Source organism: Homalodisca vitripennis, chromosome 1 (genome assembly GCF_021130785.1).
Source record: "Homalodisca vitripennis isolate AUS2020 chromosome 1, UT_GWSS_2.1, whole genome shotgun sequence".
NCBI lineage: Eukaryota > Metazoa > Arthropoda > Insecta > Hemiptera > Cicadellidae > Homalodisca > Homalodisca vitripennis.
The window spans coordinates 174,715,047-174,727,646 of NC_060207.1; the positions used below are offsets into that span (position 1 = coordinate 174,715,047).

Consider the following 12,600-nt stretch of genomic DNA (forward strand, 5'->3'; position numbering starts at 1 on the left):
AAAGCCTATTCTGTTTTCACTTTACGAGCCTAAGCACGTAATGGAAAGTCTTATTTTTAACCAAGTTTTAGGAACTGTATATCGTAAGATAAAAATATTTACGAGGTGAACAAAAAGAATGACAGTCTATATGATAAGCTCAGTGCAGATAACAAACCGAATATATTAGTTTAATGCTATATAATATTTTTAAACATACAAACAACAAAGTAAACTTATCTAAACAATTTTCGAAACTTTAAATTTGATAAAATTTAAATATTGATAAATTAATAAATAAGCAATAATTAGTTTTGTTAAAGAAACCTTTTTTGACGACTATTGGTTTTTAGAAAATGTCTGTAACAAATTTGGATCATTCCACCGAGAGTCCAAAAAGTTCTTTAAAATTAAATGTTGGATATGAAAACAAATTCCACGCAGGATACATTTGCTTGTATTCATCAATCCGTATTCCTTTTATGATAAAACACGATCCAATTGGGAATTCAACCCAATTCCTCTTACAACAAACAACCAACTGCTTCGGTACACTAACGACTGGATGTTCTGGGCAGTACGTCTGCCATCGCATCTTACGGCCACATCTGTCTACGGTGAAAAGACGAAATCTAACGGGTTATTCAAGGGGGTTTTTCAAGATGCCCTTCAACTTGTTTCTTTAATTTCTGTAATTTGCACATTACTATTATACGTGAACGAGCGAGTGACCCACCACACACTAAGAGAAAGAAAGAGACACAGGCTTACATTCTGAAGTACTGGGTATGACTGCCGCCAGTCAGCGTCCAGGGACCGTTATACCGATGAGGCCATTGATACTTATTTATAATTCTGTTTATGTGTTTATATTTGTTTCGCTTATTCTGGGTGTCTTGGTTGTTTAATAATGAGCACTAATATTACACAACATTAATATGTAAGGTCTAGAGTAACTACAGATGAAGATTATAGTTGAAATCAGTGTCGTCTGCTATGAATAACATGTTTTATTTATGTATTTTTTTATTTGAATTGTTATCATTTGGTTTTGTTTATTGGTATCAAATATATTTTGGATGATATACTTCTCCTATTTAAATATGCAAATATTAAATATATCCCTTAAAATGTTTTGGGTTCTTGGTTATCATGTATTTTTAATTATTTTATTATATTTTAATGCTCTTATTTTTAAGGAAGATTATAAGGGATACACTAATTTCAGCTCATTATTGTAAAACTTTTCCGAAGCTTGTATATTTATCAACATTAAGAAAGGTGTTGAGGTATTAACATGTAGGTTATTAGATTGTTATTAATGAGTGTGTTACAAATTTTCAGAAACTTAGGAGCTTTTTAAAAATTAGTAACGGATTAATTTGAAACCTGGCTCGCAATATCTTGATATACGTAAAATCAATACGAAACTTTATATTAATAATTTTAGGAAGAAAGAGGATGAGATGGTGCAAATACAATTTTAAAACTGATAGAATGCTCAGAGATCTCATCCATCATTTTGAAAGTGATGGAAAACCGAGTTTCGTTCTTTTGATCGATACTAATGTTTTGTTTCAGTTTTTAACGGTACTGGTTTTAGTGAGATGATACCTGATATAAAGAAAATCTACTATAAATCTTTTTACTGCTTTTTCGTAATTACAGTATTGTAGTTTTGTCAATGTTTTTGGATCATTGAAAGTACGCATAATATGAAATTCTTTAAGTAATTTATTTCTACTCGTTTCTGTCATTGTTTTAAATTCATGGTTTAATAAGTACTTGTTTATACAAGTAGGTAGGTAAATGTAAAATCGCACGCTGCCTCATACTCTGTTGTATATGATATCATAACTTATTACAAATTATGATAAGAAAGCTTAGACCGAGTAGATTGCGTTTTTATTCCCAAAACGCAAGTTTCTTCTACTCTATTTAAAATATACGATTATTTATTAGAAATATTGTAATAATAAAATGTTGTATTTTAAAATAATATAATAAGAGCAAAATCACCACTAAATAAAGTTTTCGCAATGCCTGATACAAGCATAAATGAAAGGAGCCATGTAGCACGGGATGCGTTTGACTAATGTAAGAAGTTTATTCATACCTTTTTATTACGGTTATATTTAAAATATTACACAAACAAGAAAATTTCAAATAGTTCAAAAATGTTATTGACGCCTGTTCCATGGAATTATCTAGAATGCTTGCTAAAACCCACCCAAGAATATAATGTCTAGACTAGATGGGTATTAAATGCTTTGATACCGAGGTCCAATGCGCATCAGCAAGAAACTTGACGTTGTTTCTAATGTATAAAATATTTCGTTAAGGATGTCAAGGATGAGTTAAGATTTGCTAACATAATTATCAGTCTAAATACAGGTAGATTTTTTAATACTAATAGATTGCAATTAGTAGGTTAGAAAAGATCTAAGGATGTGTTTGCTGTTATATATGTGAACCATATAAAGTAGCCAAATTGAGCAAAACTCAATATTGTAATTAATTAAGTCTGGAAAATATTGTTTTGCATGCACTAGGCGTACGTGATAAATGATTGACAACATTGCGCCCCCAAGGGCTAAACTCAACTGTCATGAATTATTAATATCTCTATATTTAGTGTTTGTGATGATTATTACCAATCAATTACAATATTGATGTAACCCAATAAAATTACAATTATTTATATACGAACCCTTTGATTTTCTGAGTGAGAATTTAATTTAATAAATACTATTCTCCCAATGCATTACTATCACTTTTACATATATAAACATCTGAATAGATAAAGAAACTATGACTTTGAATTCAGTTAAGATTGTGTTCAAATATAGCTTGCATTGTTGTACGAAAATAAATGGTCTTGATATTCAAATAATTATGTTGTTTAAAAGCTCACAAAGAGTTTCATAAAAGAAAAATAATTATAATGGAGATGCATGAAGTTGAATAAAACTTTAAAAAATATCTTTGTTAAGAAATTGACTAGTACAGGTAATATTTATTTTTAAGATACGTAAAAGTTATTCAGTAAAAAGAAAAAAATTATTAAAAACCTTGTTTTATTAACTAGATAATGCGTGTTGCGTGATGTGAGCAAACTGCATACTTCTTGACTTAAGTACGTGTTGCACGAGGTATAGCACACAAGAGTAAATCCTTTAACGTGTGTCATGAAAGGTCTAAAGTGTTCTATTACAAAGCTGAGCATTTGTTTATTCTCTACTATATATGGCAGGATTTAAAACTTCGTTATATCTAATTGTGACCCAAGGTCCACTTAGCATCGGATCTCTTGTAGATATTAATACTTAGATATGGTCTTCAACCTGGCGTCATAGCATTACTTCTTACTTTTCAGACTTGATTGATAGATCTTTTTCTCCTACATAGGAGCCTATGACCATTTTCATGCATGCATGCTAATAATCTAATTATATACCACTGTCTTCATAATGGCTCGGTATTTCAGCGTAATAGAGTACAAAAAATTAAGTGCAATCACAGTACTCAAACCTTGGCAGAGTATAGAAAGCAAAAAATTGAAGTTTTGTGTTCCAAAATAAGTTAACAGTTACAGTTCTTGAAAATCTCACATAGAGAAATAAAAAAGAAGTTTTACGGTGCGATATGTTGTAGGCAAACGTGAAACACGGCTGGATCGAGAGCAAATATGATACACCTCGACAATAGACCGGCCAATCAGAAACATTACAAAACTCAGAAGGTGAATGCTCTAGAGAGAAAGCCGGCTCGGCCGAGTGATAGAGGGCGCGAGCCTCCAACACAGCCTATTCCGTTCAAAACAGCATGATCTCCGACCAATGGGACACGGGGAAGCAAATTATACTAACGTTTGCCACCAGATTACTGTTTTTTTCCTTTCCAGTAAATTTATAGCAGAATGGTATATCAATGTTTAACATAATTTAGCTGGATGATTTATAAATGTAAACCAGCAAATAATATATTTTTGTAAATACAGTATTAAATATAAGCTATTCTACGATATTGTGATTATATGCACTTTAAAATATTAATTAACTGTAATTTAGCTGTAGTGTAATGTCTTATTTTATAATATACGCAAAAATTGGGTTTCAACTGGGACTGTAATACTCAATGGAGGCACTAGGCCAGAAGACGTATATCTGTAATGTCCGTCCATTGTGTCGGCTTGGGCAGTTAACACAACCGGAACAGTTACTGCCCCACTTGTAATAGCTTTTACTGTTGAGTGAATATATTTGCATGAAGTGGTTGTGTCCTCTGTATGAAGAAGGCCTTCACTTTGCAATTCAATTTAGCCGAAATGTATTATCTCAATAAAATTTAGTTTTTATATATTATATTTTTTCAGTTGCTCAGAATTTCTCGCTACCTTTTCATTAATACATTACTGTCAATAACGAAACTATAAACCTGTTTAAAATAAGTTTTAGAATGTGCAATATATTTTTTTACAGCTTTTGTATTTGTGTAAACAAACGAATAAAACATTTTACTTGAAGGAGATAACTCTTAAAAAATAAAGTCATGTTATAATTTGAAACATTAAAACTTCTTCTTTGTTTGGTTATAAAGTCCAAAATTCTTATTTATAAAAAAATCTTTAATTATAATAATTATAATTAATAAACTCCGCATATTATAAAAATACTTTCAGTAGTATCATTATCAAAGTATTATCTTCATTTATTTTGACCACACCCTTTAATGAAATATAATTGGCATGTTTATTACTAACTTCTAATGCAATATAGAAAGAAATATTTTTTATTTTTATTCTTGGATTTTTTTTAAATATTTTAAATATGAATTGTTTCCTTAGTTTGTAAGATTATATAAGACTAGTATAACGATTTAAATTAGCAATGCCTCTTAACTAAAGGATACTTATTTAAACATGTTCTAGATACAATTTAATTAATTAATATTTATTATTTTAATTTACTGTGTAATAAAAGCTTTTCCATTTATTCTTATTTTTTAATAAGTTTTTAGAAATTGCATAAAAATATTATAAAATACACATTGTTATTCAAATCAAATCAAATCAAATATTTATTTGTTGTAAACATGTTCACATGTATAACAAAGTCAACTTAAAAGGTTACTTAACCTAACTTAAAGAGTTAACAACTTCGTAAAATTCTGTTACATCGTATAAGCAGGTTGCAACTAGAAAGTTCTTTAGTTTTTGTCTAAATCTAGTGAGTGGCATCTCTTTAATACCTTCCGGCAAAACATTAAACATTTTTATGCCTTGGTATATAAAACTCTTCTGAGTTGCAGAGTATCTGCATCGTTCACTTATAAGTTTATTTTTGTTTCTAGTTGCATAGTTATGGACCTCAGACATTGCAGGCAAAAGTGCCAAGTTCCTCTTAACAAACAAGAGTGTGCTAAATATATACATAGAAGGCAATGAAAGGACACCTAACCTAATGAAGAGCTCTTTACAGTGGGCCTGCCAGTGTGCATCACAAATCAGACGGATTGCTTTTTTTTGCAGCACAAAAAGCTTCTGTACATATCCATGGTTTGCCCAGATTGAAGTTCCATAAGAGAGGTAGCTATGTATGTGGCCATAGTAAACACAGAGCAGAACACCAACAGAGACACTGCCTTTAAGTGCTCTGATCATGAAAATGCCTTTTGAAATTTTGTTCGCAAGACTGTCAATTTGCTGATGCCATTTAAGATTGCTCTGGACTGTGAACCCCAAGAATTTTGAGTGGGTTACTTCCCCCCGATTGCTAAGGCTGAAAGCAAGGTCCTGAGTTTTCCCGTCATTAAGGCTTAACTTATTTGCATTACACCAGTCATGAATGGTTTTAGTTTTGGCGTCGATTATGTAACCCACATTTTCTGCACTGTTACCCTGGACACACACTGCCAAATCGTCAGCAAATAGAAATGATTTTACTGAATGAGCATTTAGGTTGTACGGCAGGTCATTAACATAGAGTATGAAAAGCAAGGGTCCCAAAATGGACCCTTGTGGGACACCTTGTTTTACACTTAACTGTTTTGAGTAAGAGCCATTTAGGAATACGGATTGCCATCGATTGTTCAAATAAGATCTTAAGAACTGCACTACACTGTTGTCAATAGAATAAAAATACATCTTATCCAGTAAAATATGATGCGACACTGTGTCAAAGGCCTTGGACATATCAAATGATCTGAAAAGAACGTTCAGGTTGTTCTCCAGTCCTTCAAAACAATTCAAGATCAAATCCTGAGTAGCTTCAACAGTGCTATGGTTAGGTCTAAAGCCGTACTGATTCTTGGACAATAACTTATTTGATTCCAAGAAGGAGGAAAGTTGTTCATGAATGAGACGTTCCAAGACCTTTGACAGCGTCGGAACAATGGATATTGGCCTATAGTTGGCACAATCATCCCTAGGCCCTCTTTTGTGTATTGGAATGACCTTACTTACTTTTAGTTTGTCAGGATAAATACCCTGCTTAATACACAAGTTGAAAAGATATGTTAGTACTTCACAAATAGACCTAGCTGATAACTTCAGTATTGCTGCATTGGTGCCATATATATCAAGACAAGTGCTATTATTCAGTTGGTTTATGGCTAGGTAGACTTCTTCTACTGTAAAACTTCTAAGAGTGAGTAACCCTGCTGAATTGTTTCCTGTTTCACAGTTCTCACTATTGTCAAGAAAAACACTATGATTAGGCTTATTTACATCAGTTGGTATGCTATTACAAATTTGTTCTACACTGGTAAGAAAAAAAATTGTTAAAAGCATCAGGCGTTAAATTAGCGTTAATATTGGGAGGCTTACTGTTAACATTTCTAAGCTGATTTATGACAGACCATGCAGCTTTTGATTTATTGTTTGAACTGTCAATTATGTTGTTATTATGATTTAGTTTGGCTTTTTTAATTTCTGCCTTGTACGTTCTCTTAAGAGCAATATAATTTTCTTTAGACCCGTTACAGTTAGTGTTGCAGAATAAATAGTAAGCATTGTCAAGTTGGACCTTTAATATTCTTAAGTCCTCATTGTACCATTTGTTGTTAGATTTACTATTTCAGTTGGTTATCCCAACAGTTTTCATAGGCATTGCGCTGTTTACCGCCCATAACAACAAATCAAAGAACTTATTTAACTTATTGTTTAAGTCATCCTCACTATTATATATAGCTAACCAATTTATACTATTAAGGTAAGTTAGAAATAGCTTAGAGTTCTGAGGATTGATAGGCCTAACAAGTTTCTTTAACTTAAGATTATCTGAAGTCACGTTCATTGGTGTACTGAAAATTGATGGCGTTGTGATCAGACACACCTGTGTGCAAAACGGAAGCATTCCATCTATCAGGATGTAAGGATGTAACAATATTGTCCAAACAGGAGCCCCTACTTGCCGCATTTGAAGATAGATTTGGCCTGGTAACATCCTTAATCGTTATGTGTAAACCAAAAGTTTTAGTTAAGTTATACAGCTCTAAGGTATCTTTATTATCGGCTAACAGATCGATATTCAAATCTCCTGCGCATATAAAGTCAAAGTTCACACCATGCACACACGAGAAAACTTCATGCAGCTTGTCAAACAAAGCGCTGGTCTTACCTGTAGGTGGTCTATAAAAGCAAACGATGATGGTATTAAAATCAATTAACTGTATTGCTGTAAGTTCAAAAATTTGCTCTTCAACTACCAGTGATAACTTATTATATACTTGGAAACGCACATTCTCCTTCACAAAGATCACTGTACCACCATGAATCGCATTTGATCTAACAAAGTAGCTTGCAGTTTTATAATCTTGCAGTGTCAAAAAATCAATGTCAGAGTTAAGAACCCAGTGTTCAGAAACACAGATAACATCAGCACTGTGCAGTGATGCTAAATGATTCAGATAGTCCAGCTTGTTTGTTACACCCTGCGCGTTCCAGTACAGTAGTGTTAAGTTAGACAGGGAATTATTTGTTTTTGTTGGTAATGTAGAGCTATTTAAAATGTCTTCATCATTTGATTTGTGTTCATTTAGGTGTACCAGAGAATTTTTAGGTACGTCACCAATGTCTACAAAAGCCTTAACCGCTAACTTTTTGTTTTTGAGTTTTGTACATTCCCCAAAAAAGAATCTTGGTCCCCATTTGTACTTATTCTTTTAAAGTTAAAGTTAAAGTAACTGACATAGGCTCCGGTTGGCCAGAATTCGGGAATAAAAATTTGGTCCCATAGATTACCTGGTACACCAACCTTAAAAGATCGGTAACCAGGAAATTTATTCCTCATCTGGCTGACTTTATAGTTACCTTTAAGGCCATCATTAAGATAATTTTTTACTGCGTCACTGTTTACATCGGTTGAAAGTCTTGAGAGAAAGAGGTACCTGTATTTTTCCACAACTTTAAGGTCATTCCCTTTGGTAGCCGTGCCTAGAATACATCTTCCTTTATTAAGATTTTTAGTATTTTTTCTGGGACTAATGCTGTTTTTAGTAACCAATAGGTTATCACTAGGACCATGTTTACTTTTAGGGTTATGTTTCAACATAGGCCTATCATGGTTAGAATGGCTACTGTTCGAATGATCAGTACTAGGCCTAGACCTGCCCGATTGCTTTGGTGATGTTGTAGAATCTTTTTTCAACTGTGTGAAATTCTGAATGTTTTCTACAGCTTGTGCCTTGGCACAAGTATTGAAGTATGTTGCAGTGTAAAAAAGATTTATTTTCACAGAAAAACAGAAGAAATTATCTCAAATAAATCCTGAGAAAACAGTATAATAATTTAAGATGAAAAAGAATAGCATACAGTTTACCATTTATTCTTAACAATTAGAATATACGTACTCTAAAATACTGTACGATTGTAAGATTATTAATCTATAATGTATTAAAGAACAAACTATTAATCTTATATGTATTTTGCCGAATGTTTATTGTCAGTTTTAGCTTATAGAACACTTATACGTAAAAAGCGTTGATGCCAATTGAATTCTGCAATGTCAGTCATTCTGATTGCAGAAGTAGAAACAACAACAATGACCCCTTCCTGCGATTCGGCGGTGGAATCCCAGTGGATCTCTCCCATCGCAGTCGCATTGCCTAAGGTAATAATTTAGTGATTATTTTGTACTTTAAATATGCTTTGTAGTTAAATACTTCTTGGTTTGTTAATTGGAAAGAATTTGTATCTTAAAAAGTGGATAAGTAATTCCAGAAATGGAGGGTATGAAATTCGGTATTAAAATGTATTCAAATTGTATACATATTATCTCTTCATGTTACTTGTTGAGATTATGTTTCTGATCAATACGTGCCCATTAAAAGTGCATTCGTTTAGAAAAATGTGACTTGTCCTATGTCATAATGGTTGTGATTTGTCCCGAAAACGGTCCCAATATCCTACTAAAGGTGACTCCGTGATTGTTACAAAATAGCTATACTTTTATCCAATGCTTGGTGGGCAGTGTCCAACAGAGTTTTCCTGTGCATCTGATGAAACATTGAGAACTCAATGAGGACACGTGTTCATCTAGATTACACTGGATAGATTCTCGGTAAACTAGCCGTAACTCCAATGTGCTCTTCAATTGAATAACCGTCCATGCTTTACAAGGCACTCGGGCAGTAAATGGATATTAAGTGGTTCAAGATGGATTAATAAAATCTCTAATCATGAAGCTTTCTCTTACGTACATTGAAATCTCAGAATCTGATGTGAGGTGTTTGTTTAGTTATTAACGCGTTTATAAAATACGATTACTGCTAATGCCAATCTTGAATAAAACTGAGTTTAGCGTAAGCAATTTCTCCAAAGAGAATCATTATCCAGAGTATAAAGATAAATATTGTTGTAGTGAATATGTTAATCACATGAGCTACTATTGTAGTGTTATTTCGTATAATATATCCTAATTTAATAATGTAACCTAAAATGTTGCTGTTCACTATACTTATTGTTGATCTGTATAGATATGCATTTAATTTCTATAATTATCTAATATAAAATTTGAAGTAATGAAATGAAAACAATATTATGTGCCCGTATTTCTGCCTGCATAAACAAAACAAATTTTAATTCTTTATTCTATCTATTCTAGCGTGTCGGAGTAGTATGACCTAAACAGGGAAATTTTGTTTGTTGCATTATCCATCAGTTATACCGTTCCCCTTCCCCTTCCACTGTAAGTTTATACTTATGGTATAGTAAACTGCACCGTTTTAATCTAACCATAGCAAATTATCTTCCAATAAAAAAATTTAATTATTTTATCCTTAACCAAACTTTAAAACAAGTAAATTATACCATTTGAAACGTTTCGTCGTATGCTTACCGAGCAAGTACTGGAGAAAATGTCTTTTTTTATTGAAAATGGTAAATTCCTCGTGATTCTACTTCAGATACTACTACATTAAAAAAGAAATTACAAGTTTATTAGTAGCAATCGTCTAATGTGCAACTTTGCTAACTTTCAACGAAGCCTGTGGCTTAAGGAGATATCTATTGAACAAATCAACTGTACAAGTACAATTTGCGATTAGACTTTGTTGAAAATAAGTAATAAAACATTTCATAAGAAAGTAAACAAGATCGTAATCTGTAAAAGTTCATGTCCTTCTTTGTAAACTAAGCGAAGTATATCTTGCGGCACGTTATATTTTGCAATTATATCCTGCAGTCGCAATAGAAATGGAAACCTAATCTAAGTTTGCGTAAATAGTGTAAACTCCTTTCCAAACGCAACATTAAACTTTCACGTAGGACTTATGTAGGATATTTCAATTTCCAAGCTAAAGAGTAAAATGACAATTTTCTGCAGGAGGCAAACTGGGGAGTTAGTGTATGGCCCAGTAACTCTCCCGTACAGAAACTGTGTCCTGTTCCTGTACAGCGAAACGCCGGTACACAAACCCTACAGCATAAGGAGAGTACTGTCTAGCAAGGTAATTTATTGTGTATTAGTTTAGCTAATTATTCATATACTGCAGCGTTTTATGACTCTACACTTGCATTAACATCATAATTTATATTAGAGTTTAAAACTTTATTTTTAAACCTATTCTCAGGTATTGATCACTCAAATTAAAGTAAATCATGGTTAAGGATAATTGATTTAAAGATCTCATGACTAGATATTAAATATAATTAACGAAACTAATATAACTTACAAAATTAATGTTCCCAATTACAAATGATAAAAAGGCACTACAGTTAATAATCCACTAATTTATTACCCGGAAAATTATTTATAAAAAAGAGATTTATATTAACATATAAATTTACTTAATAAAAGCAATATATATATATATATATATATATATATATATATATATATATATATATATGTATATATATATGACTACTGAGGAAATACAACGAGGAAAGTTAATTTAGAGAACCAATAACGTTATTTATATTCTCAAATAACGTGTATATCACTGGGCAAGGCTATCTAAAAAACGCTCATTAAAACGCAAAAAATTTAATCATGTCTTCATTGATCTGATCTTGCTATTCTGTATATACCTGTTTTATGCGAATTTTTATTTTATTTGACATTTATCATAGACTCTCCTCTTTATAATATTTATTTATATATTCATAATTAGTAACTTTTCGGCTCTGCAGCTTGTATCAAAGGTCTTCTTTATGCCTAGTAGTTGATCGAGTAACATTATTTCTTACCGAGAAGCTGCACACATAATATTATCCTCAAACTTTATATAGTAACAGTATAAAAATCGTGCCTTTATACTGAGTAATCTGATGAATATAACTTGAAGCAAGATTATGTACAAATATTGCAACTTTCAGTGAGGTAGTAAAAATCAAGTATACTTTCAAATTTGTCCTACTTAAATTTAGATTACATACATAAAATAATTCTAAGTGAGATGTTAATTAAAGATGTTATCATATTTATCCAAGCATATTTTTCACTGAAAATATCTTACATCGAAACAATCATATGTACGTAAGACATATCTAGCTGGTAATAAATTTTAGGAAATCGAATTAGTCTTTAGTGAAAAGTTCATATTGATCATGTATTTTTTTATTAGAACTGAGCGAGCTGTCGAGAAGCCGCAGCCGAGAAAAAGACTGAGGCTGCAGCTTAGTTCGACAAAAGAGCTGAACGCTGGGCGCAAGCTCTTCGCTCTCCAGGTATCTTACATGTTGTCTACATGTGATGGTGTTTTACTGTGTTATATAGCACCGAACAATATATAAAAACGTATCATGTATTGCTATTCTATTATTACCGTATAAACAGTTCCGTTTCGTTTATCATAAAAATATAACTTTTATACGCAGCTATGTTATACAATAATTGTCACTGGAAGCTAATATTTGGAAAAATTGAAGTTTAAACTTGTTTTAATACACCAATACCGCCTTATATTTTAATCAAAGATCCAATCTGAATAGGTAAAAATCCTTATCACGATTGCTTTCAATATACCTGCAGTACGACTCAGAGTTTATTGTTTAATCGTAGATTGTACGTTAAAAAGAGCAACGATGATTTCAAAAAATATTTTATATATATAAATAATTAACATTTCGAAGTATATGTCCACACAATAAAGTAATAAGATATTTATCTCCTTAATTTT

At 31.9% G+C, this 12,600-nt stretch overlaps 1 protein-coding gene across 1 annotated transcript in view; it reads left to right on the forward strand.

The window, feature by feature from the left end:
• The window catches only part of LOC124354076 (synaptogenesis protein syg-2-like), a 105,859-nt gene extending 93,629 nt beyond the window's left edge, over positions 1–12,230 (forward strand). Inside the window, exons 14-16 of the mRNA XM_046804270.1 lie at positions 9,004–9,089; positions 10,803–10,926; positions 12,046–12,230. Coding sequence (XP_046660226.1) covers positions 9,004–9,089; positions 10,803–10,922 — 206 coding nt within the window. The 3' untranslated portion in view covers positions 10,923–10,926; positions 12,046–12,230. The remainder of the gene's footprint in view (positions 1–9,003; positions 9,090–10,802; positions 10,927–12,045) is intronic.
• Positions 12,231–12,600: the final 370 nt, after the last annotated feature.